The 26089-nt window shown below is 44.3% G+C and overlaps 3 protein-coding genes across 3 annotated transcripts; all 3 read right to left on the bottom strand.

Annotated features, from left to right (window-relative positions):
• Positions 1–3728: 3728 nt before the first annotated feature.
• Positions 3729–13669, bottom strand: LOC112237488 (adaptin ear-binding coat-associated protein 1). The gene is made up of 8 exons (XM_042305019.1): positions 13536–13669; positions 12444–12544; positions 11769–11873; positions 8614–8695; positions 7566–7674; positions 7099–7357; positions 4422–4527; positions 3729–4326 (listed from the first exon to the last, which is right to left on the bottom strand). Exons 1-8 carry the CDS (start codon positions 13628–13630, stop codon positions 4272–4274), a joined length of 912 nt encoding a protein of 303 aa, XP_042160953.1. The 5' UTR covers positions 13631–13669; the 3' UTR covers positions 3729–4271.
• A 270-nt stretch (positions 13670–13939) lies between these two features.
• LOC112237484 (single-stranded DNA cytosine deaminase-like) lies at positions 13940–16104 on the bottom strand. The gene is made up of 4 exons (XM_042305145.1): positions 16015–16104; positions 15269–15434; positions 14367–14843; positions 13940–14202 (listed from the first exon to the last, which is right to left on the bottom strand). Exons 1-3 carry the CDS (start codon positions 16032–16034, stop codon positions 14520–14522), a joined length of 510 nt encoding a protein of 169 aa, XP_042161079.1. The 5' UTR covers positions 16035–16104; the 3' UTR covers positions 13940–14202; positions 14367–14519.
• A 6723-nt stretch (positions 16105–22827) lies between these two features.
• LOC112237489 (N-acetyltransferase 14 (GCN5-related, putative)) lies at positions 22828–25452 on the bottom strand. Its single transcript, XM_024406086.2, has 4 exons — positions 25298–25452; positions 24140–24321; positions 23540–23842; positions 22828–23388 (listed from the first exon to the last, which is right to left on the bottom strand). Exons 2-4 carry the CDS (start codon positions 24218–24220, stop codon positions 22930–22932), a joined length of 843 nt encoding a protein of 280 aa, XP_024261854.1. The 5' UTR covers positions 24221–24321; positions 25298–25452; the 3' UTR covers positions 22828–22929.
• Positions 25453–26089: the final 637 nt, after the last annotated feature.

The following is a 26089-nucleotide window of genomic DNA, read 5'->3' as shown; positions in this document are numbered from 1 at the left end:
AATATCAGGGGAGAAATCACTCCCCACAGATTGGACCTGTGTTTTAATAGAACTGTCTGTGAATACCAGGGGAGAAATCACTCCCCACAGATTGGACCTGTGTTTTAATAGAACTGTCTGTGAATATCAGGGGAGAAATCACTCCCCACAGATTGGACCTGTGTTTTAATAGAACTGTATGTGAATATCAGGGAGAAATCACTCCCCACAGATTGGACCTGTGTTTTAATAGAACTGTCTGTGAATATCAGGGGAGAAATCACTCCCCACAGATTGGACCTGTGTTTTAATAGAACTGTCTGTGAATATCAGGGGAGAAATCACTCCCCACAGATTGGACCTGTGTTTTAATAGAACTGTCTGTGAATATCAGGGAGAAATCACTCCCCACAGATTGGACCTGTGTTTTAATAGAACTGTCTGTGAATATCAGGGGAGAAATCACTCCCCACAGATTGGACCTGTGTTTTAATAGAACTGTATGTGAATATCAGGGGAGAAATCACTCCCCACAGATTGGACCTGTGTTTTAATAGAACTGCATGTGAATATCAGGGGAGAAATCACTCCCCACAGATTGGACCTGTGTTTTAATAGAACTGTCTGTGAATATCAGGGGAGAAATCACTCCCCACAGATTGGACCTGTGTTTTAATAGAACTGTCTGTGAATATCAGGGGAGAAATCACTCCCCACAGATTGGACCTGTGTTTTAATAGAACTGTCTGTGAATATCAGGGGAGAAATCACTCCCCACAGATTGGACCTGTGTTTTAATAGAACTGTCTGTGAATATCAGGGAGAAATCACTCCCCACAGATTGGACCTGTGTTTTAATAGAACTGTCTGTGAATATCAGGGGAGAAATCACTCCCCACAGATTGGACCTGTGTTTTAATAGAACTGTCTGTGAATATCAGGGGAGAAATCACTCCCCACAGATTGGACCTGTGTTTTAATAGAACTGCATGTGAATATCAGGGGAGAAATCACTCCCCACAGATTGGACCTGTGTTTTAATAGAACTGTATGTGAATATCAGGGGAGAAATCATTCCCCACAGATTGGACCTGTGTTTTAATAGAACTGCATGTGAATATCAGGGGAGAAATCACTCCCCACAGATTGGACCTGTGTTTTAATAGAACTGCATGTGAATATCAGGGGAGAAATCACTCCCCACAGATTGGACCTGTGTTTTAATAGAACTGTCTGTGAATATCAGGGGAGAAATCACTCCCCACAGATTGGACCTGTGTTTTAATAGAACTGTCTGTGAATATCAGGGGAGAAATCACTCCCCACAGATTGGACCTGTGTTTTAATAGAACTGTATGTGAATATCAGGGGAGAAATCACTCCCCACAGATTGGACCTGTGTTTTAATAGAACTGTCTGTGAATATCAGGGAAGAAATCACTCCCCACAGATTGGACCTGTGTTTTAATAGAACTGTCTGTGAATATCAGGGGAGAAATCACTCCCCACAGATTGGACCTGTGTTTTAATAGAACTGTCTGTGAATATCAGGGAGAAATCACTCCCCACAGATTGGACCTGTGTTTTAATAGAACTGTCTGTGAATATCAGGGGAGAAATCACTCCCCACAGATTGGACCTGTGTTTTAATAGAACTGTCTGTGAATATCAGGGAGAAATCACTCCCCACAGATTGGACCTGTGTTTTAATAGAACTGTCTGTGAATATCAGGGGAGAAATCACTCCCCACAGATTGGACCTGTGTTTTAATAGAACTGTCTGTGAATATCAGGGGAGAAATCACTCCCCACAGATTGGACCTGTGTTTTAATAGAACTGCATGTGAATATCAGGGGAGAAATCACTCCCCACAGATTGGACCTGTGTTTTAATAGAACTGTCTGTGAATATCAGGGAGAAATCACTCCCCACAGATTGGACCTGTGTTTTAATAGAACTGTCTGTGAATATCAGGGAGAAATCACTCCCCAGAGATTGGACCTGTGTTTTAATAGAACTGTCTGTGAATATCAGGGGAGAAATCACTCCCCACAGATTGGACCTGTGTTTTAATAGAACTGTCTGTGAATATCAGGGGAGAAATCACTCCCCACAGATTGGACCTGTGTTTTAATAGAACTGTCTGTGAATATCAGGGGAGAAATCACTCCCCACAGATTGGACCTGTGTTTTAATAGAACTGTCTGTGAATATCAGGGGAGAAATCACTCCCCACAGATTGGACCTGTGTTTTATTTGACACGGATCATGTTCTGTGCCGTTGCGGGCTGTATAATACTGTTCAGATGGAACGCTGTTGAGTTCCTGTAGTTGTGTACTGTAGAGACAGTCTGAGAACAATGTTATCCACTCTGTCATTACTGACACCTTATTGTAAAGCACTCAATCACAATCCAATACCAAAGCAGTGCAATATTACAATACAGTGCAATACTACCCAATAAAATGTCATTCATTGGTTTGTGTGGATCACTTTATTGATGTAGTCCAGTTTTTTTCCTCACGTAGATAAAAAGAAAACAAGTCAACCTTGACTCAACATTAGTTGATATCTTTATGCTTTGATTTTCAATACATCAACATTTACATACAATATGTGTATTTGTAATGTCAAGAATAAACACATAAACCAACATGAGTAGAGTCTACACAGACTCTCACCAGTTCATACCAGTTCTCCCACTAGCTGTGTTCTCACACAGGAAACCAATCAATTATCACCTCATTAATCAACATCATGTCATCAGTCAATGCAAATGTTTGAGTCCATGTGTGTCCATGAGAGAAAGACACACACAATGATAAGTACAAAAGCCACATAACTGGCTTACTGTAATATTATGATGTCCTGTACAGTATTATCACCCTTCCCTCCCTCTATCCATTCACCTATCCCTCCCTCCCTCCATCCTTTATCCCTCCCTCCATCCTTTATCCCTCCCTCCCTCCATCCTTTATCCCTCCCTCCCTCTATCCCTCCATCCTTTCTCTCACAATAACAACACAACAGTAAAGTAAAACACTGCATCTCACAAGGAATGGAATAGTCTGTCTGAATTGACAGTGTTACGTTAGTTCCAGGGATCAACGTATAGAATACAGACAGACAGACGGACGGACGGACAGACAGACAGTTGTATGTACACACACAGGGCTACTCATCCAGCAGGGCAAAAGTTGTGACCTAAATTAGTCATCACTACCCAGAAACCCCTAGGGACTGTTGATTACATCACTAGGCCTAAATCAGGCCTGTCTATCACCCCATGGGTTTAAACCCTTCCTCACCCTCCATCCCTCTTCAGACCTCACCCATCTTACCCTCAATCAGCACACTTTTTTTGCTCTCTTTCCCTCCATTTCTGTGTTAATTGACCAACTAACACCAGCCTCCTGTTAAAACAATGCAGCCAAGTGACCCAGACAAGTGCCCATCCCTAGCAGTGATCACGTCCACAGCAGCTGCTGCTGTGCATCTCACCACTCTCCCTGTCAGACTGTGGTTGTAGGACCGCAATAGTCCACTAAGGGGCGCCAAACAGCATGGCTGCTGTGTAAGCTTACAGTAGATCAGTGTCCACTCAAAGCAGAAGCTGCTGCAAAGCACAGCTCCAGACTCACCGTGGCCTAACCTTAGCAATTAAGAGGAAAAAGCTAAACTGACCTTGGATCAGATATAAGATAACTTGGTCATATACTAATGCATCCTGTAAATCAGTTATTTCAGGTGATAATTCCAGTTGTACTGGAGATTATAAAGGAAAATGAGCTACAACACTACCACAACAACAATGGGAATTACAAACTACTGACACTATATGCATTTACAATAATATATTATGTACATACATTAATTAATTTATTTATTTATCAAGACTATATTAGTGTGAGTCACCATCATTCCTTTCTGTACCATCTTCCATTTAGAGATTTGCCCTCAGTCTTTTCCCTCAGTAATAAATAAATACTCTGTTGCAATAGATAGAGAGACAGGGGGAGAGGGCAAGAAAAGGGGGACAGAGGGGGAGAGAGTGTAGTGTTGGGGCTGAGAGGGAAAGATGTAGAAGGAGAGGATGGTAAGGAGAGGAAGCCAGGAGAGGGGTGAAGAGAGTAGGGGAGGGGTGAGAGAGAGAAAAATAAAGAGAGGGGGAAGAGAGAGAGAGAGTACACTGAGGTTGAGGTGATAATATACAGTGTTCTGCTGGAATCCTCCTCTAGTCAGGGGTTAAAGGTCAGGTGAAGGTCAAGTGAAAGGGATTGTGGGATGGCCTCAGAACTGCTGCCAGTTGGTGGAACCATCATCGTTGGCGAGAGGAGACATTGACCTGCATTATGGGGAAAAAGAGGAGAGCATTAATGGGGGGAACAGATTAATGAAAGAAGAGAGAAAAGGATGAAAGAGAGAGGATTTTCCCTTTACTTTTCTGGGGCAGAGAAGTCTCCCCACATGTCCGAGCCGCCTGCAGGGTTGGGGTCCGGCTGCACCACAGAGTTGGAGTTACTGCTGTCCAGGTCTAACAAACAGCCTGTGAACAGAGACAATGACAGAATTAGGAATTAGGAAACTAATGTAATAGGATTTCTATGGAGACAACACACATCAAACCCTTCAATACACACCCTCTACTGCTTTCTCTACATTCATACTCTAACGACAATAGCCTTTTTTCTTGGTTAGCTCATAAAACGAAAAGAAAAAACACGCAGGGCCCCATTCAATCCTTAACCTAATTACACAGTGGCTTATAAAACATACACTTTTTCCCTTCAGTCAAATGAATTCACAGCATGGTTTGGGGAACTGTAAAAATAGTCTTCAACAATGGTAGCAAAAAGTGCTATACAGAAAAAGCAGTTACTAGGGTAACCGAACAAGATAAACAAACAGATGAATCAGAAGCAGCAATATAAAACCAGGGTTGCATTCAGGAGAACACAACGCTCTGAACGTTGCACATAGAATTGTCTTGTATGGAGCTGACATCTTCCCTGATCTACATGCCAGAGCAGATCTATACTGAACAAAAATATAAACGCAACATGCAGCAATTTTAATGATTTTAATGAGTTACAGATCATATATGGAAATCAGTCAATTGAAATAAATAAATTAGGCCCTAATCTATGGATTTCACATGAGAGGCCAGGGGCACAGCCATAGGTGGGCATGTGAGGACATAGGCCCACCCACTTGGGAGCCAGGCCCAGTCAATCAGAGTTTTCCCCACAAAAGGGCTTAATTACAGACAGAAATACTGCTCAATATCATCAGCTGTCCAGGTGGCTGGTCTAAGACGACCCCACAGGTGAAGAAGCCGGATGTGAAGGTTCTGGGCTGGCGTGGTTATGCGTGGTCTGCGGTTGTGAGGCCGGTTAGACGTACTGCCAAATTCTCTAAAACAATGGGGGACGGCTTATGGTAGAAAAATGAACATTCAATTCTCTGGCAACAGCTCTGGTGGACATTCCTGCAGTCAGCATGCCAATTCCACACTCCCTCAAAACTTGAAACATCTGTGTCATTTTGTGTGACAAAACTGCACATTTTAGAGTGGCCTTTTATTGTCGCCAGCACAAGGTGCAGCTGTGTAATGATCATGCTTATTAATCAGCTTCTTGATATGCCACACCTGTCAGGTGGTACAATTGCAGTATCTTGGCAAAAGAGAAATGCTCACTAACATCGATGTAAACAAATTTGTGAACAAATTTTGGAAAACTAAGCTTTTTGTGCATATGGAACATTTCTGAGATATTTTATTTCAGCTTATGAAACATGGGACCAACACTTTACATGTTGTGTTTATATTTTTGTTTATTATATACACTATATGTGAATATCCCTTCAAATTAGTGGATTCAGCTACTTCAGCCACACCCGTTGCTGACAGGTGTATAAAATTGAGCACACAGTCATGAATTCTCCATAGACAAACATTGGCAGTAGAATAGCCTTACTGAAGAGCTCAGTGACTTTCAACGCGACACTGTCATAAGATGCTACCTTTCCAAAAAGGCAGTTTGTCAAATTTCAACCCTGCTAGAGCTGCCCCAGTCAACTGTAAGTGCTGTTATTGTGAAGTTGAAACGTCTAGGAGGAACAATGGCTCAGACGCGAAGTGGTAGGCCACACAAGCTCACAGAATGTGATCGGCGAGTGCTGAAGAGCGTAGAGTGTAAAAATCATCTGTCCTCTGTTGCAACACTCACTAACAAGTTCCAAACTGCCTCTGGAAGCAACGTCAGCATAGGAAGTGTTCGTCGAGAGCTTCATGAAATAGGTTTCCATGGCCGAGCAGCTGCACACAAGACTAAGATCACCATGCAAAATGCCAAGCGTTGGCTGGAGTGGTGTAAAGCTAGCTGCCATTGGACTCTGGAGCAGTGGAAACGCGTTCTCTAGAGTGACAAATACACTTCACAATCTGGCAGTCCGACAGACAAATGATGCCAGGAGAACGCTACCTGCTCCAATGCATAGTGCCAACTGTCAAGTTTGGTGGAGGAGGAATAAAGGTCTGGGGCTGTTTTTCATGGCTCATGCTAGGCCCCTTCGTTCCAGTAAATGGAAATCCTAACACTACAGCATACAATGACATTCTAGACAATCCTGTGCTTCCAACTTTGTGGCAACAGTTTGCGGAAGGCCATTTCCTGTTTCAGCATGACAATGCCCCAGTGCACAAAGAGAGGTCCATACAGAAATGGTTTGTTGAGGTCGGTGTGGAAGAACTTGACTGGCCTGCACAGAGCCCTGACCTCAACCCCATCGAACACCTTTTGGATGAATAGGAACGCCGACCACGAGCCAGGCCTAATCGCCCAACATCAGTGCCTGACCTAACTAATGCTCTTGTGGCTGAATGGAAGTAAGTCCCTGCAGCAATGTTCCAACATCTAGTGGAAAGCCTTCCCAGAAAAGTGGAGGCTGTTATAGCAGCAAAGGGGGGACCAACTCCATATTAATGACCATGATTTTGGAATGAGGTGTACGACGAGCAGGTGTCCACATACTTTTGGTCATGTAGTGTATATCTGTCTGAACAACCAGTAGCATTACACCTCGCTGAACGTGGCCCAAAATGCTGTTCACCTACCTGTGCTACTTCCCCCTGAGAACATGTCATTTCCTGCTGAGAATGTGTTGTTTCCTCCTGAAAATGTGTCACTACCCCCTGAAAACGAGTCACTTCCCGCAGAGAATAAGTCTCCCCCTGAGAATAAACCTTCGTTGTCATTGGAGGAGCTTGACATAGGGGGAGGGGCTATCTTGGCACCACCACCGCCAGGGGGAGGAGGGAGGAGCCCAAAGCCACCAGCGCTCTGGGGGCGGGACTTGTCTCTCTTTCTGCCTTGCTGAGAGAGGAACAGAAAGAGAGAGGGGTGACAGGTGAGAAGGAAGGAGAGAGGAATAGGTGTTTGAGTGATAGCTTGACAAAGCTTATAAACAGAGCATGGTTTTGCAACATGTGCGTGCAAGCGTGCATGTTCGCTTTTTAGTTGTTAAGCGCTAACCAGATGGTACCATGGTAGGAGTATTATGGGTATGAGTTGAGGAAGTTACCCCGATATTGAGAGTGATGGTCTGTCCTTCTTTGAAACCCAGGTCCAGTTTAGGAGTGTTGTCTGGGGTCTGAGACTGCTTACTGATCTCAAGCTCCTGTTTCACCCACCTGAGAGAGAGACAGAGAGACAGAGATAGGTAGAGAGACAGAGAGAGAGAGAGAGAGAGGTAGGTAGAGAGAGAGAGAGAGAGAGAGGGGGGTAGGTAGAGAGAGAGAGAGAGAGAGAGGTAGATAGAGAGAGAGAGAGAGAGAGAGAGAGAGAGAGAAACAGAGGTAGGTAGGTAGAGAGAGAGAGAGGTAGGTAGAGAGAGAGAGAGAGAGAGGTAGGTAGGTAGAGAGAGAGACAGGTAGGTAGGTAGAGAGAGAGAGAGGTAGGTAGAGAGAGAGAGAGAGAGGTAGGTAGGTAGAGAGAGAGAGAGAGAGAGAGGTAGGTAGGTAGAGAGAGAGAGAGAAAGAGAGAGAGGGAGAGAGGGGTAGGTAGAGAGAGAGAGGTATGTAGAGAGAGAGAGAGAGAGAGAGAGAGAGAGAGGGGGTAGGTAGGTAGGTAGAGAGAGAGAGAGGTAGGTAGAGAGAGGAGAGAGAGAGAGAGGGTAGGTAGGTAGGTAGGTAGAGAGAGAGAGAGTAGGTAGGAGAGAGAGAGAGAGAGAGAGAGAGAGAGAGAGAGAGGGGTAGAGAGAGAGAGAGAGAGAGAGAGAGAGAGAGAGAGAGATATACAGTAAACAGATAGAGAGAAAGAATGAGTGTGCAAAAGGGACAGAGAGATATGGCTAGATATAACATTTCAAGCATCTTTATTCTTTTGAAAAATGTTATGTGCATAATGTTTGCTGTTAATTTGTGATTGTTTATTTCACTTGGTAATATAAACATATGTTTTCCATGTTTTCCAGCCCCTTTGAATTGAATCGAGAGTTATATAGTGAAACAGATGACAGGCTATTACTAATTCATGTCAGTTAGAAGTCAACATTCTAGCTCTGAGCTGCACTTGTTTTGCAAATGTTATGAGTTTTTATCTCTGTTGTGACAGCTGTAAGAGCAACACACTTGAAGTGGTCCTGCAGCGCCACGTTGAAGTCAAACGAGTCTCCTCTGTCCCCGAACCCGATGCCTATGAACGCACTGCGACCTGAGAGACAGAGGCCAGAAAAGAACAACAATGTAAATTACAAATCAAATCCCTTGGTACACACACTGATCCTAAAACAGAGACATAGCACAGGGAGAAACAACTGATTGAGTACTCCAAATGCTGTAGTAGAATACTGTTTCATACTACACACTCAAATGATCCAACACAAACCTTGTTATTACTGTGGTATACTACTACTACTACTACTACTACTACTACTACTATTATACCCAAAGATTGGAAAGCAGCTGCGGTCATCCCCCTCTTCAAAGGGGGGGGGACACTCTTGACCCAAACTGCTACAGACCTATATCTATCCTACCGTGCCTTTCTAAGGTCTTCGAAAGCCAAGTCAACAAACAGATTACCGACCATTTCGAATCTCACCATACCTTCTCTGCTATGCAATCTGGTTTCAGAGCTGGTCATGGGTGCACCTCAGCCACGCTCAAGGTCCTAAACGATATCTTAACCGCCATCGATAAGAAACATTACTGTGCAGCCGTATTCATTGATCTGGCCAAGGCTTTCGACTCTGTCAATCACCACATCCTCATCGGCAGACTCGACAGCCTTGGTTTCTCAAATAATTCCCTCGCCTGGTTCACCAACTACTTCTCTGATAGAGTTCAGTGTGTCAAATCGGAGGGTCTGCTGTCCGGACCTCTGGCAGTCTCTATGGGGGTGCCACAGGGTTCAAATCTTGGACCGACTCTCTTCTCTGTATACATCAATGAGGTCGCTCTTGCTGCTGGTGAATCCCTGATCCACCTCTACGCAGACGACACCATTCTGTATACTTCCGGCCCTTCTTTGGACACTGTGTTAACAACCCTCCAGGCAAGCTTCAATGCCATACAACTCTCCTTCCGTGGCCTCCAATTGCTCTTAAATACAAGTAAAACTAAATGCATGCTCTTCAACCGATCGCTACCTGCACCTACCAGCCTGTCCAACATCACTACTCTGGACGGCTCTGACTTAGAATACGTGGACAACTACAAATACTTAGGTGTCTGGTTAGACTGTAAACTCTCCTTCCAGACCCATATCAAACATCTCCAATCCAAAGTTAAATCTAGAATTGGCTTCCTATTTCGCAACAAAGCATCCTTCACTCATGCTGCCAAACATACCCTTGTAAAACTGACCATCCTACCAGTCCTCGACTTTGGCGATGTCATTTACAAAATAGCCTCCAATACCCTACTCAACAAATTGGATGCAGTCTATCACAGTGCAATCCGTTTTATCACCAAAGCCCCATATACTACCCACCATTGCGACCTGTACGCTCTCGTTGGCTGGCCCTCGCTTCATACTCGTCGCCAAACCCACTGGCTCCATGTCATCTACAAGACCCTGCTAGGTAAAGTCCCCCTTATCTCAGCTCGCTGGTCACCATAGCATCTCCCACCTGTAGCACACGCTCCAGCAGGTATATCTCTCTAGTCACCCCCAAAACCAATTCTTTCTTTGGCCGCCTCTCCTTCCAGTTCTCTGCTGCCAATGACTGGAACGAACTACAAAAATCTCTGAAACTGGAAACACTTATCTCCCTCACTAGCTTTAAGCACCAACTGTCAGAGCAGCTCACAGATTACTGCACCTGTACATAGCCCACCTATAATTTAGCCCAAACAACTACCTCTTTCCCAACTGTATTTAATTTTTATTTAGTTATTTATTTTGCTCCTTTGCACCCCATTATTTTTATTTCTACTTTGCACATTCTTCCATTGCAAAACTACCATTCCAGTGTTTTACTTGCTATATTGTATTTACTTTGCCACCATGGCCTTTTTTGCCTTTACCTCCCTTCTCACCTCATTTGCTCACATTGTATATAGACTTGTTTATACTGTATTATTGACTGTATGTTTGTTTTACTCCATGTGTAACTCTGTGTCGTTGTATCTGTCGAACTGCTTTGCTTTATCTTGGCCAGGTCGCAATTGTAAATGAGAACTTGTTCTCAACTTGCCTACCTGGTTAAATAAAGGTAAAATAAATAAATAAAAAATACTGAACAAAAATATAAAAGCAACATGCAACAATTTCAACAATTTTACTGAGTTACAGTTCATGTAAGGAAATCAGCAATTGAAATAAACTAATTATCCCCTGATCTATGAATTTCACATGATTGGGCAGGGGTCCAGCCATGGATGGGCCTGGGAGGGCATAGGCTCACCCACTTGGGAGCCAAGCCCGCCCACTGTGGTGCCAGTTCCAGCCAATCGGAATAAGTTTTTCCTCACAAAAGGGCTCCGTGCTTCTACACCTGCATTGCTTGCTGTTTGGGGTTTTAGGCTGGGTTTCTGTACAGCACTTTGAGATATCAGCTGATGTACGAAGGGCTATATAAATACATTTGATTTGATTTTGATTTGATTTAGTACAGACAGAAATACTCCTCAGTTTCATCATCTGTCCGGGTGGCTGGTCTCAGACTATCCCGCAGGTGAAGGGGCCAGATGTGGATGTCCTGGGCTGGACTGCTTAAACATGGACTGAGGTTGTGAGGGGGGTTGGATGTACTGCCAAATTATCGAAAACAAAGTTGGAGACGGCTTATGGTAGAGAAATAAATAAAGCAACAGCTCTGATGGACATTCCCGCAGTCAGCATGCCAATTGCACACTCCCTCAAAACTTGAGACATCTGTGGCATTGTGTTGTGTGACAAAACTGACCATTTTAGAGTGGCATTTTATTGTCACCAGCACAAGGTGCACATGTGTAATGCCGATTCTGTTTAATCAGCTTCTTGATATGCTGCACCTGTCAGGTGGATGGATCATCTTGGCAAAGGAGATATGCACACTAAAAGGGATGTCAACAAATATGTGCCATTTTTCTTTTGATAAATAAGCTTTTTGGGCGTATGGAACATTTCTGGGGTCTTTTATTTCAGCTCATGAAACATGGGAACAAAACTTTACATGTTGCGTTTATATTTTTGTTCAGTATAATAAATACAAATAGAAAATGTGAGAAAGTAGTGTGTGATACTTCTGTCCTTTCTAATTTGGCCAAATGGTGACTAGTGATGACAACCAACAACCCACCACTCTCATCCTGGATCCGAAGCACAAAGTAACGACTGGAGTCACTGACGGTTTCTATGGCGATGCCAGGGTACTCGTCCACTGGGGCCTGTGCAAACAGCTCCCCTGCAGAGATGGAGGGAAATTAGAACTCAGGCATTATAACTCATGGTTCGAGTCAAGAGTCAGAGGGCAAGGTGGAGAAGTTAACATAGTCCTTTCAGATCAACAAGAAGTGCCCAGGGGACAATTTGGAATTGGGCACGATGATCTTCTGACGAGAAGTGCCTTGAGGTAGGCTAGGGGCTAGGGTAGGAGTTCCCAATTACATTCAGCAGTGGGACAATTTTTCCTTGAGCGGGTGCTCGGAACATAGTTATAAATAATTTGTACACTGGAAATTGACTGCAAGAAACAGATATAGTATTTGACAAAAACAGAATCATTTCAAAACTGGATTACATTGGGATACGATCACATATGCCTCTCTATTTATGCGTGAGAGTACTTGGGAACAGATTTCCTACATTAAAATCATTTTGAGCATTTCCTGGTGATTTTACAGTCTTTTGTGTCCAAGAACAAAAATAATTATTTGTAAAAATGTAAAACTTGTGGGGCCAAATAAAATTTAGCCTGGTGGCCGCCTATTGGGTAACCCTGGGCTAGGGGCTAGGGAACGATTTGGCCTCTCACCAGAGATCTTGTCCTCCAGTTTGATGAAAGCCACTTTTCCCCGAGCCGTCACTCTCATGCGACCTGTCCAATCAGGGGCGTCCAGCTTCCAATCCGCAGCCCTGAGGGAGAGTCAGACTGCCAATCAGAGATGAGACTGACTGTATAGGTGTGTGTGTGTTAGAAAGAGGGAGACCATGTTGATAGCCAACCACCACACTTTGCTACTGAAATGTGATTGTCTGGGCTGGTGACTGGGCTGGCAGTTCACCAGACCTGGGGTGGAATACCCCCTCATTATTATTACTCACTACATCACACAACAGACTCAGCTTTGTGCGTGGTCATGGCACGTTACTGGTGGTCAGCCAATCAGCTCCCAGGAGACAGATACAGTATGGAGCGCTGTCCAGTCAGCATGGAGATAGACTGGATCATGTTAAAACACCAGCCAATGAACAAATGGGTAAATGCAATATAGTCACACACACTGCCAAACGTAGACTGTACCCTAACAGGACAGAAGTCACTGTCAACAAGAGATTGTTTAACGAACCCTGTTCAGAAAGTAACAGGATAGGCTACAACAGAGAAAATGCCCAGATAATCCTCAGAGGGAGTAAAAATCTCACCTAATCCTCTAGACCTTTAAATACCGTAGTACCCGCAAAAGCCCTTCACTAAACATTCGCCCCAAAGCAGAGTGCAGTCAAAGCGCATTCTGTAAAAAGGGCACACGACACGGTCACGTTTTCGCACTGAAAACAGGATTCAGTGTCATTGTCTGATACCGACAGGTGGACTACAATAATGACAGGTGTATTCTCCCTATCCATTCCACTACGCACAACCTTGACATCTGGTGGTAGATTATTCCTCCCCAATAGAAGTCAACCAGTCTTGCCTAGTAAACCACCTTAGAAAAAGCTATTGCGCACTGCAAAGGCGACAGAGACGACCATTATAGCCTTTATATTGGCTATGCATTGCCTTGATGTTGGGACAAGAGCTTTGCCTATGGGAACGTTTATATATCGCCGCATCAAACAATGGATGCTGGAGTCAGACCAGGGCAAGGTCACCGGTTGATGGTGACGGAACCGGGTCTCTTACCTGACTCCCCGGTTCGATGCCCGCGGCGGGATTCGGTAAACGTTTACGTCAGGTTTCACACACAGGATCGACTCGTATTCGCCCTCGGTCGCCATCTTGACTTTAATTCAATCGGTGTGTGGTGATCGTGCACGTTAACGGGTGCGAGAGCGTAATACACTGTGTATTTGCGCACATGAAGCGTTCACATCCATTTCTAATGTCACTTATCCAGATGAATCAACCATTGTCAGTGATAGATTAGAGATCATTGTAATCAATTAGCCTAAACTCTATTTGTTTGTTTATTGTTGGCTATGTGAGAGATAAAGAGCTGGTCAAATGTAAATAGAGGATAGGATAATGTCAACACATCACAGTTGGAGGGAATGATTTAATGGATGTGTTACAAGACAGTAATAATGCTACAAAGGGTAAGAATGTAAATCCCATGGATTTAATAACAGTATATAAACACATTAATGAGTTGTACAGTTGACCTATTTCAGTTATTATTATTTACTTTACAATGATAGATTAAAGTGATCTTTACAGTATAACAATGACAGATAGCACCAGTGGGAGGAGCAGAAATAAATAGCTCCATATCAGCATATATGACAGGGATAGAGGTGAATCACAGTCCAAGTAGCTCGAAAGCATCTCCCCAATCTTCTGCCTCACCAGGCTGAAATAAAAATCAGTAAATAATATTAGCCTACTAACTCAAGGGTACAGTGTGTGTGTGTGTGTGTGTGTGTGTGTGTGTGTGTGTGTGTGTGTGTGTGTGTGTGTGTGTGTGTGTGTGTGTGTGTGTGTGTGTGTGTGTGTGTGTGTGTGTGTGTGCCCTACCTGGAGGATGTCGTTAAGTTTCCTGGCCAGTTGAACAGAGTTCTGATGCAGTCCGTCCCAGGCCTTAAACACACGCTGTCTGCAAGCCACAAAGGTCTGCCAACAGTAGAAATAGTCTACAGGGAAGAGACAGAATTATAATGAGAGACGTACTCACACACCCACACACTCACACACACCCTCTCTACCTTCATAGTTCATGACAGTGATCTGCACCCCGGCTCTCTGCAGCATGCGGAGACCCTCTCTCGCACTGCTGTCCTCCGGGTCACAGAAGTAGAGCCTGGAGACGTAGATTCTGAGGCGGAGGTTGGGGGTCTGGCTGAGGAACTGGGCCAGCCTGTAGGAGCAGTCTGAGCATGGGGACCAGGAACAGAACCAGGTGACTGAGTAACACAGTCCCACACTGTCTGGAGCTCCATAACCCCACAGGCCTGGACACAGGGCGCCTGCTTCCAGGAGGCGCAGGAATAGCAGCTGGGGGGAGATAGTGATGGAGATAGGTGAGGAAGGTAGACGGGTGAGGAATGAGGGAGAGATAGTGATGGAGATAGGTGAGGAAGGTAGACGGGTGAGGAATGAGGGAGAGAGTGATGGATGTAGTTGAGGAAGAGAAAGAGAGAGATGGGAATGTTTGAGGAAGGAATATGTAGACAGAGAGAAAGGAGAGGTAATGCATGGACAGAGAGAGTGTAGAGTAGAATGACGGGAAAGAGAGTGATGAAGACAGGGGAAGGAAAGAAAGAAAATGGAAGAGAGAAATTATATGAAGATGGAAAGAAGGAGAGAAACTGGAGCAAATGACAGATGATGAGATTTGTTGCATGTCTTTTACCCCTTTCTTCTGTTTCCTCCTCTCCCTCTCTCTCCTCTCTTCTACCCCCCCTCCCTCCCTCCCTCACCTCAACATGACAGCCGGACCGGTTGCGCAGGTGTCCAAAGTCGAAGGAGAGTGAGTTTGGTCCCACCCGCCTCTTGACCACGAAGCACAGGTAGGTTTCGTGTCGGCCCTTGGCCCAGCGCATGTTCTTATAGTGGTAGATAAACTTTTTCTGGGCCAACAGAACACTGAGACACAGAAAGTAGGTTTTCACTCAAATACGTATTAGAAATGCTGGCAAATAAAAATTCATAAGCACACTGAGGCAGGTTTAAGGTGAATGGTTATAGCCACTACTATTGCTTTTCCCTCCTCTGCCCCTGCAGTGTCTTCTCTGGTGTGGAAAAGCCATATATTCATTCTGGTTATGAGGACTGCACTAACTACTCAACACTTTCCTCTTCTTCTTTCACAAAACCACAGGTTTGGTTAACCATCTGTCAATGAACTGGTGTCTAACAAACTGGCCCTGGTTCTCAGTCTCAGTTTGAATCAGACAGCTTTCAGTGAAACTAGCGAAAGCTATTCAATACATTGTTGTCATCACCGAAACTTCTGATTGTGCTGCATAAGAGAAAGATGACAGGAGTGGTTTCATAAAGCATCATCAATAATTAATAGGACAGCAATAACCAATTGGCAGGGATTCGTTTAAAAAATGTACTACACCATTAGTTGATCCCGTCATGTGATATTATATCATATAAATACATTTGCTCAACTCATTAAACAATTAATACAAAAAAAACAGATGTTCATTTTACTCACCTGTCAAATTTGTTGATCATTTCAGAAGCCTAATTTGTCTCACACAGTCAATCAGGCGAGAGCGAGTGGTGTGATGAGTGTGGGGGGAGGAGGGAAGGGAAGGAGGGGACAGGGTAGATATATATATATATATATACCTATACGCTCAGTCAAACAGCTTGTGTAGAGAGGTGGCTCTGGTTGGATGGAGAGGTTTTTCAAAACAAGAATAGGGGAGGGGTGACAGCAGTAGCAAAACTAGAACAGGGTCGTATAGATATAGTATACTACAGGACATTGTTATTCAGCAAACAACGATGTAGGCCCACAAACTGTCAAACTAGATAAGAAATACTAGTTATACTAGATAGATACAGTCCGTGTGTTGATTATGACTAATACTAAACTGAACAAAAATATAAACGCAGCATGCAACTACTTCAAAGACTTTACTGAGTTACAGTTCATAGAAGGATATCAGTCAATTGAAATACATTCATTAGGCCCTAATCTATGGATATCACATGACTGGGAATACAGATATGCATCTGTTGGTCACAGAAACCTTAAAATAAAGGTAGGGGTGTGGATCAGAAAACCAGTCAGTATCTGGTCTGACCACCATTTACCTCATGCAGCGCGACACATCTCCTTCACATTGAGTTGATCAGGCTGTTGATTCTAGCCTGTGGAATGTTGTCCCACTCCTCTTCAATGGCTGTGCAAAGTTGCTGGGTATTGGCGGGAACTGGAGCACGCTGTCGTACACGTCGATCCAGAGCATCCCAAACATGCTCAATGGGTGACATGTCTAGTGAGTATGCAGGCCATGGAAGAACTGGGACATTTTCAGCTTCCAGGAATATGTACAGATCCTTGCAACATGGGGCCATGCATTATCATGCTGAAACATGAGGTGATGGCAGCGGATGACTGGCATGACAATGGGGCTCAGGATCCCGTCACGGTATCTTTGTGCATTCAAATTGCCATAAATAAAATACAATTGTTTTTGTTGTCCGTAACTTATGCCTGCCCATACCATAACCCCACTGCCACCATGGGGCACTCTGTTCACAACGATGACATCAGCAAACAGCTCAAACACACAACGCCACACTATCTGCCATCTGCCAGGTACAGATTCATCCGTGAAGAGCACACTTCTCCAGCGTACCAGGGGCCATCGAAGGTGAGCATTTGCCCACTGAAGTCAGTTACGATCCCGAACTGCAGTCAGGTCAAGACCTTGGTGAGGACAACAAGCACGCAGATGAGCTTCCCTGAGATGGTTTCTGACAATTCTTCCTTTTGCAAACCCACAGTTTCATCAGCTGTCCGGGTGGCTGGTCTCAGACGATCCCACAGATGAGGGTGCCAGATGTGGAGGTCCTGGGCTGGCGTGGGTACACGTGGTCTGCAGTTGTGAGGCAGGTTGGACGTACTGCCAAATTCTCTAAAACAAAGTTGGAGGCAGCTTATGGTAGATAGATGAACATTCAATTCTCTGGCAACAGCTCTGGTGGACATTCCTGCAGTCAGCACACCATTTGCACACTCCCTCAAAACTTGAGACATCTGTGGCATTATGTTGTGTGACAAAACTGAACATTTTAGAGTGGCCTTTTATTGTCACCAGCACAAGGTGCACCTGTGTAATGATCATGTTGTTTAATCAGCTTATTTATATGCCACACAAATTAAATTATTTTTTAAAAATTTGTCACATACACGTGGTTAGCAGATGTTAATGCAAGTGTAGCGAAATGCTTGTGCTTCTAGTTCCGACAATGCAGTAATAACCAACGAGTAATCTAACCTAACAATTACACAACTACTACCTTATACACACAAGTGTAAAGGGATAAAGGATATGTACATAAAGATATATGAATGAGTGATGGTACAGAACGGCATAGGCAAGATGCAGTAGATGGTATCGAGTACAGTATATACATATGAGATGAGTAATGAAGGGTATGTAAACAAAGTGGCATAGTTTAAAGTAGCTAGTGATACATGTATTACAGAAAGATGCAGTAGATGATATAGAATACAGTATATACGTATACATATGAGATGAATAATGTAGGGTATGTAAACATTATATTAAGTGGCATTGTTTAAAGTGGTTAGTGATACATTTTTTCCATCAATTTCCATCAATTTCCATTATTAAAGTGACTGGAGTTGAGTCAGTATGTTGGCAGCAGCCACTCAATGTTAGTGGTGGCTGTTTAACAGTCTGATGGCCTTGAGATAGAAGCTGTTTTTCAGTCTCTCGGTCCCAGCTTTGATGCACCTGTACTGACCTCACCTTCTGGATGATAGCGGGGTGAACAGGCAGTGGCTCGGGTGGTTGTTGTCCTTGATGATCTTTATGGCCTTCCTGTGACATCAGGTGGTGTAGGTGTCCTGGAGGGCAGGTAGTTTGCCCCCGGTGATGCATTGTGCAGACCTCACTACCCTCTGGAGAGCCTTATGGTTGTGGGCGGAGCAGTTGCCGTACCAGGCGGTGATTCCCGCCCCGACAGGATGCTCTCGATTGTGCATCTGTAGAAGTTTGTGAGTGCTTTTGGTGACAAGCAGAATTTCTTCCACCTCCTTCACAACGCTGCGCCTTCTTCACAACGCTGTCTGTGTGGGTGGACCAATTCAGTTCGTCCGTGATGTGTACGCCATCTCTACCATCTCTACCAACTACCATCTCTACCATCTCTACCAACTACCATCTCCACATGTCAGGTGGATGGATTATCTTGGCAAATGAGAAATGCTCACTAACAGGCATGTAAACAAATTTGTGAAATTTTTTGGAGAGAAATAAGCTTTTTGTGCAAGATTTCTGGGATCTTTTATTTCAGCTCATGAAACATGGGACCAACACTTTACATGTTGCATTTATGTTTGTTCAGTATAGTTATATGAATCCATGAGTTGATTATGACTAATTAGAGAACCTCAGGAACAAATCCGTTTCACAATGCAGGAAACACAAAGTAATTATAGTGACCGCACATGAGTGTGAGTCCAGGAGTGTTTGACGTGATTTGTAACCTTTTGATTTTCTCACATACGTCAGTAAACTCAGCCAAATGGGTGGAAATTTCCAAAGGCGCTTTGCTCGCTCCCCCAGCCAGTCACCCAGCCAGTCACCCAACCCTCCAGCCAGTCACCCAGCCAGTCACCCAACCCTCCACTCTGGTTTTCCCAGATCATAAAAAATGAAAACTTCCAGATACCTTCGCGCCTTGATGCAGACTGGGTTTTACCACCCTTCCTCGTTCCACTCCACTCCTCCCTCCTTTCCTTCCCTCCTCCCCCTCATCACCGTTTCCAGGCCCCAGAGTTGGGGTAGACTTGGGCATTCCCCATAACCCAGAGGCCCTGACACCTATACCTCTGATTTGGGTTTTGTGAGTGCATGTGCTTGCACGTGTCATATTTGGGTTTTCCCAAAGTGTGTCAATCATAAAAACGTAGGAGCTGTGAGTGACCTCTCACCCCAGGCTTCCCTCTCTGCTCCACCACCGCAGTGTGTGGCTCTCTCCCCTTACCCACAGTGTGTATAACTCAGACCAACCAGCCTTTGAACCATGAGATGTTGTCATCCATCCTCCTCCATAGACGAGGGTGTGTTCACTCTCTCTCCGGCTTTGTTCTGTGCCGTCGTTCTGTCTGTTTTTGCTCCGGCCTGGTCCCGTTCACTACAGCTGCACGCATCCTGTGCCTCTGTTTCCCATGACTCCCCACTCCCCTCTCCCTCTCATGCACTCTGTGGTTTGGGGAATTCACCGTTTCCCAGGGTGGGAGTATTTGGGGCTCATCTGTACTGTGTGTGTGTGAGTGTGAGTGTGAGTGTGTGTTTGGTTGGCTTGTGGAGCCCATCTGTGTGAGTGTGTCATAATTATGATCTTTACACATCATCTGGAACGGATTTATCCACTGCCATTTACGTACCAACCGCCGGTGGTGCGGTGCCCCAACATCAAGATTTACACTCCTCTGCAATGTTTGTCTGTGTATGTGTTTGTGTGTGAATGTGTGCTGTATGTGTGTGAGAGTGACTCTGTGTGTTGACATCAACTAACCTTAGTAACCTTGTTGCACTATGTTTATTAAAGCACCTACAATTCACTGTGCAAGTGAATGTGTCTATGGAATGTTACCATTCATGACCTCCAGTCTGTTTTAAATATGATCCTGAAAATGTGTGTGTGTGTGTGTGTGGTTTTAAGTAAGACATATGGATTATACATCACCATCTTCCATGGTTTGACCACAGTTTACCGAGGTCGCCTTTCGGTCACATATCAACTCACATGCACTGGCCCTACTCTCGTACACAGCCCTACTGTAACAGACAGCGTGTGTGTCAGAGTACAGTAGGTTATGGTAGACATGGCTGTGCATTTAACCCATAGTCAGGGGGGAACCAACCGGCAGCAGGATGTGCGAAGTCATACTTTCCGAAACCCTTCCACCCTTCCACCCTTCCACCCACAAACACACACACACACACACACACACACACACACACACACACACACACACACACACACACACACACACACCGTGCAGAACCATATGACCACAGTCACAAACAGGCTTACTTTCCAGTAGCGTGAACTCACATCTGTTTCCTGACAACAATAATGGTTTCAGATGTGTTAGACTATATAAGGCCAGCTAACAGGTGTCTGCAGCAGGGCAGGGCAGCCATGGAGACAGAGAACCATGAAACCCAACAATAAAATGACCTCATGCTCAACGGGAAGAATGAGGAAGACTGTTTCAAGGATAACAATTACTCCCACACTCACCATTACATCTGTCTGTCTGCACATTTCCTTCACTAATGTGCATGGCCACTGGTAGTGCTAAATGTGTGAGTGGGAGGGATATTTAATGGGGTTTACTGTAATCCCAGCACTACAAAGAGTTGTGGCATAGTAATGTATTTATTCTGAAGACTGTCTTTTGCACTGCAGAGAAATCACTTTATGTTACACAGAATCCTAGAGGCTTAGAGCTAAGATTTGGTTCTGGTTAAACAGTTGATGCAATCTTTGGTGGTTCTGTTTTCTTAAACTTTGTATTAGGGGAGATACTCCTCCCCCAAGACCACACACACACACCTCTAGTTGTTTAATTTACAACACTCCAACACTGTATGTCTGTAAGAAACAGGTTAATGTAGTTATGATACGGTCTGAGGTTAGCACGGTGAGCGCACGTTTAGCTAACCACACTCTAATTCTGGTTAGGCCGAGACAGGGCTGAAGAGCAGTGTCACTCATACCTTTCCACCCACACACAAACTGACATTCACCTGCAAACAGCACACTTCACTACTGCTATAATTTACTACGAATGCCATGGTGTGTAATCTGTACCAGGGATAATATAGCTGACACTTGTGTCCTGCCATGTGACAGGTGTGCGGTGTGAGGAAGGATATTAAGTGTCATTAAAGGGGGGGATGAGGATAGAGAGAGAGATGAACGAAGGAGAGCATGTGTTTTGCAGACTCATACAAAGCCACACACAGGTGCAGGTGAGGAGTGAGAGAGAAGAGGGGGGAGAAATAGAGAAAGGCGAACAGAGGTTCTGCAGACTCACATAAACCACATACTTCCTCACACACAGTAAATGTATACTCACTGACACAAGTGTGCACAAAGCCCTGCATATGCACACATTTATTTGCAAAATCACTTATTAATAAAAACAAGTTTTTACAAATAAAGAGCCAGCCAGACATATAAACAGATACATTTTACATTGAATAAGAACTCAATGACAATTGTAAAAGCAATACATAAATAAATACATACTACAAATCAGGAGGAAAAAACATCATTTAAATGAGGTTCTGTTCACTAAATTGTCCATTGTCTTCCAACATTTTAGTTAGACTCTACCCTTATTATTGCCTTGATAAGAGAGGTAAGAGGTCCCCCTCTTTTCACTGTATCTCTCCATTTCCCTATAGTATCTCTCCTCCTCCTCATCTCTCTACTTCCCTATAGTATCTCTCCTCCTCCTCATCTCTCTACTTCCCTATAGTATCTCTCCTCCTCCTCTCTCTATTTCCCTATAGTATCTCTCCTCCTCCTCTCTCTATTTCCCTATAGTATCTCTCCTCCTCCTCCTCTTTCTATTTCCCTATAGTATCTCTCCTCCTCCTCTCTCTATTTCCCTTTAGTATCTCCTCCTCCTCCTCTATTTCCCTTTAGTATCTCTCCTCCTCCTCTATTTCCCTTTAGTATCTCTCCTCCTCCTCTCTCTATTTCCCTTTAGTATCTCTCTCCTCCTCTCTCTATTTACCTATAGTATTTCTCCTCCTCCTCCTCTCTCTATTTCCCTTTAGTATCTCTCCTCCTCCTCTCTCTATTTCCCTATAGTATCTCTCCTCCTCCTCTCTCTATTTCCCTATAGTATCTCTCCTCCTCTCTATTTCCCTTTAGTATCTCTCCTCCTCTCTCTATTTCCCTATAGTATCTCTCCTCCTCCTCTCTCTATTTCCCTTTAGTATCTCCTCCTCCTCCTCTATTTCCCTTTAGTATCTCTCCTCCTCCTCTATTTCCCTTTAGTATCTCTCCTCCTCCTCTCTCTATTTCCCTTTAGTATCTCTCTCCTCCTCTCTCTATTTACCTATAGTATCTCTCCTCCTCCTCCTCTCTCTATTTCCCTATAGTATCTCTCCTCCTCCTCTCTCTATTTCCCTATAGTATCTCTCCTCCTCTCTATTTCCCTTTAGTATCTCTCCTCCTCTCTCTATTTCCCTATAGTATCTCTCCTCCTCTCTATTTCCCTTTAATATCTCTCCTCCTCTCTCTATTTCCCCATAGTATCTCTCCTCCTCCTCTCTCTATTTCCCTTTAGTATATCATCTTTGTCTTATTTTCCACATTCCCTTCGTTGTCTCCTACATCACTTAAGGTCTTTGACAAACACCTTAGTGACATGGAAGCCCAGAAATGTCCTCTCCGGCTGCTCTTCATCCTCTTCTTCTTCCTCCCCATCGTAGCCCACCTCCCCCTGCAGCCTGTAGCCCAGCTTCCTGAAGAAGGCCTCTCCTACTGCAGAGGGGTAGGGGACGTGGGCGTAGACCCTCCTGGCCCCTGTCTGCCTCTCCCTCTGCTCCAGACTCTGGACCAGCAGTCTGCCGAGGCCCTCCCGGCGGTACCAGCAGCCCACCACCACCCTGCATAACCTCCTCATCCCCAGACGACAGTCACCCTCCCTGGACACACAGCCCACAATCTCCCCCTCACAGTCCGCCACCCACACCTGCCCTGCTGCCTTCTCCCTCTCCACGTCTACGATCTCAGGAGATGACTCTTTGTCCTTGTCCTCTGCCTTGGGTTTGGTCCTCCGTCTGGCCTTGCCCTTTAATGACAGATAATAATCAACTTTATTTGTGCAGCAACTCAGCCCAAAGCACAAAAAGACCAAATCACTAACACACTGTAGTAAAACTGAGCAATGCATGTAACATCCACAACATACAGTACCTAAAGTCAAAGAAAAGGAAACCTACTTTAGCCGGTGGGGGTTTCCCACTGATCCTGCTATAGGGGTTGGGAAGGGTCTCGTCCTGCGCCCCTCGGTAACTGCTCCCCACATAGTCCCAGTAGGGCCGGCTGGTGCCCAGCACTCCGGTGGAGCGTGGCATGGTGAACTTGAGGTAGACGATGAGCAGGAAGACAGGGATGATGAGGGCCAGGATGAAGGAGTGAAGGAGGCAGCGGAGGACAGAAGAGACGGTGGCCAGGAGTAGGAGGCAGACAGGACGAGTCAGGATGTGGAGGATCAGACGGTTTTCTGTTCCCTGACAACCCTCCTACAGAGAGAAAGAGAGGGAGGGAGGGACAAAGAGAGAGAAAGAGGGGTGGGGGAGGAGAAAGAGAGAGAGAGAGATAGGGGGGACGGAAGGGATGGGAACAGAGAGAAAGGTGAGTGAGTGATAACCTGAAAAAGTACTCTTACAAAAAAAATGGTTCTTCAAACGGTTCTCCTATGGAGACAGCCGAGGAACCCTATTAGGTTCCAGAGAGCACCTTTTATTCTAAGAGTGTAGAGACAGAGCATAACTCAGGCTTGAAGTGTGTGTGTATAACTTTAAGGATAAAACACACACCTTGATGATAGCTTTGACAGTCTCGATGTCATCCTCCCTCATCCTCCTCATTACCACCTGATCTAGCTCCAGCTTTACCATGTCTGGACTTCACACACACACAGCAACACACACACACCTCACACAGCAACACACACACACACCCTCACTCACGCACACCTCATACAGCAACACACACCGGTCTGCAAATATAGAAAATCTCATGGTCACATAATACATTGCTTTGTACAGATACACCATTTGGTTGAATTTTGCATATTTGATTACATACAACTCTACAATGACAATATACAGCGGAGTATTTACATTCTGGTTACCATAGTAGCTAAATTGTATAAAATCGTATTCAAGATGATGGGAATGTGGTGGGTTATATTTGATCCAGGCTATTTGGGGTTTGAGGCCATGACTCACGAGGGAAAGCAATCCATCCCTGTAACACTGTATATGTAGCCTACATAGATACCTGGGCTGGTCTCAATTTGAATTGAAGTCAGCCAATTCAGGAAGTTTAAAATCTTTTGAAATAAATTGCTTCTACTTTTCAGTTTATTGAGAAGTCATTGAAAATAAATGCCCTTTTTTCCATTATTGGATTGTAATTTTTTTGTTAAGTTCCTGAATTGACAGACACACATTGAAAACACATGACAGATAGTAAGGGGCAGACCCCTATGATATCCCTCTATAGGTGGTTGCTTTGTGCAACAAAGTAACAGCACAACGTTTGTTACTACAATGTAACAACCGATGCGTCACACTGGCACAGGTTGATACAATGTGTCAGTTGTGAGTGCAGTGGCGTTTCCTCCCAAAATCAAGCTAAAGAACGGGCGATTATTTGAGGGGATCGGGAAAGGATTTGTCTATTGCATGGCCACACTGCTTCTACAAGGCGTACCAACAACAAACAACCGGCCAAGAGGCTCCTTTAGGACACTGTTGGTCTTCTATGTACAATAAAATAGAGTTCGCAAATCAGAAATGACAATTAAAAAGCAAACCAAAACACACGGTTTTCATATATTTTGAGCCTGTTTTAAACCCGTTGACATGTTTTAAATCCTTATATGGTGAGTGGAGTAGGGTTATTCATGCGCAATGTCTAAATAAACGTCGAATCTTTTCGTTCAACCCAGCCGAACCCACGTAGCCTACCTTGCAAATTTGCAGCGTTGGACCACCGCCAAATGCAGGGAAACGGATTTATATATTCGCTGTGTATTTATTCCTCAAAACGATTTTTCTTATGTTTGATTGAATGACTCGCAATACTTGCGTGGCCACCATGGCCACCTATTGCAAATGTTGTGTTACGTAGTTTTACGTTAACATTTACTGTCATGAATGCGGTCTCTACGCCATTTGCATAGCGAGTACCGGCGCTGCAGAAAATTGACTAACCTGCTACGTGAATGTGGTCAGTCGCACTTTACGCAGTGGAGAACCTATTTCCCATAATAAACTGGGATTGTCCGTTATTCTGAGCTGATCCTCTTCATCTTTAGATAAAGCGACATATTTATATTTACGAAATAAGAAAGGTGAATTAATCAACATTCATAAAAATATATTATTAACAAATTTATTAATAATGACTATTTCCTAGTATGAATATTTATAGTGAAACCCGAGCCAACATAGCCATCTATTCATCCACCAAAAAAACTCTTAGGTGTTTTATATCAACACTGTCAACATGACAGTTTAATTGAAACTCATAAGTCATTTGTTGAGGTCCCTCTTCATTAACAGTCAGTGAATGTAACTCTTCATGTTTCTGGCACCTTGGTATTGTTTCCTACAGTACTTTCTATAGTCTCTTTCTGAACGACCATACTCTCCTTTAGTTCAGTAGCTGGACAAGGCCTCCACATCAAAAACACACTCACACACATTGCACACACGCATATGTACATTCATGTGTGCACACACATGCACAACGCCTTC

The sequence above is a fragment of the Oncorhynchus tshawytscha genome, linkage group LG23 (genome assembly GCF_018296145.1).
Source record: "Oncorhynchus tshawytscha isolate Ot180627B linkage group LG23, Otsh_v2.0, whole genome shotgun sequence".
Taxonomy (NCBI): domain Eukaryota; kingdom Metazoa; phylum Chordata; class Actinopteri; order Salmoniformes; family Salmonidae; genus Oncorhynchus; species Oncorhynchus tshawytscha.
The sequence above is the reverse complement of the archived record's forward strand: the minus strand, read 5'-3'. Positions and strand labels throughout refer to the sequence as shown.

What these genes read in the sequence shown, in the direction of transcription:
- LOC112237489 (XM_024406086.2), bottom strand. Translation starts at nt 24,220, where the DNA reads ATGGTAAAGCTGGAGCTAGATCAGGTGGTAATGAGGAGGATGAGGGAG. An exon ending in CTGTCAAAGCTATCATCAAG is followed by an intron (nt 23,843 to 24,139) that starts GTGTGTGTTTTA and finishes TTCTCTCTGTAG; the next exon opens with GAGGGTTGTCAGGGAACAGA. An exon ending in GGAAACCCCCACCGGCTAAA is followed by an intron (nt 23,389 to 23,539) that starts GTAGGTTTCCTT and finishes CTGTCATTAAAG; the next exon opens with GGCAAGGCCAGACGGAGGAC.
- LOC112237484 (XM_042305145.1), bottom strand. Translation starts at nt 16,034, where the DNA reads ATGATCAACAAATTTGACAG. An exon ending in ATGATCAACAAATTTGACAG is followed by an intron (nt 15,435 to 16,014) that starts GTGAGTAAAATG and finishes TCTGTGTCTCAG; the next exon opens with TGTTCTGTTGGCCCAGAAAA. An exon ending in GGTCCGGCTGTCATGTTGAG is followed by an intron (nt 14,844 to 15,268) that starts GTGAGGGAGGGA and finishes ATCTCCCCCCAG; the next exon opens with CTGCTATTCCTGCGCCTCCT.
- LOC112237488 (XM_042305019.1), bottom strand. Translation starts at nt 13,630, where the DNA reads ATGGCGACCGAGGGCGAATACGAGTCGATCCTGTGTGTGAAACCTGAC. An exon ending in TCGGATCCAGGATGAGAGTG is followed by an intron (nt 8,696 to 11,768) that starts GTGGGTTGTTGG and finishes TCTGTCTCTCAG; the next exon opens with GTCGCAGTGCGTTCATAGGC. An exon ending in CCATCACTCTCAATATCGGG is followed by an intron (nt 7,358 to 7,565) that starts GTAACTTCCTCA and finishes TTCCTCTCTCAG; the next exon opens with CAAGGCAGAAAGAGAGACAA.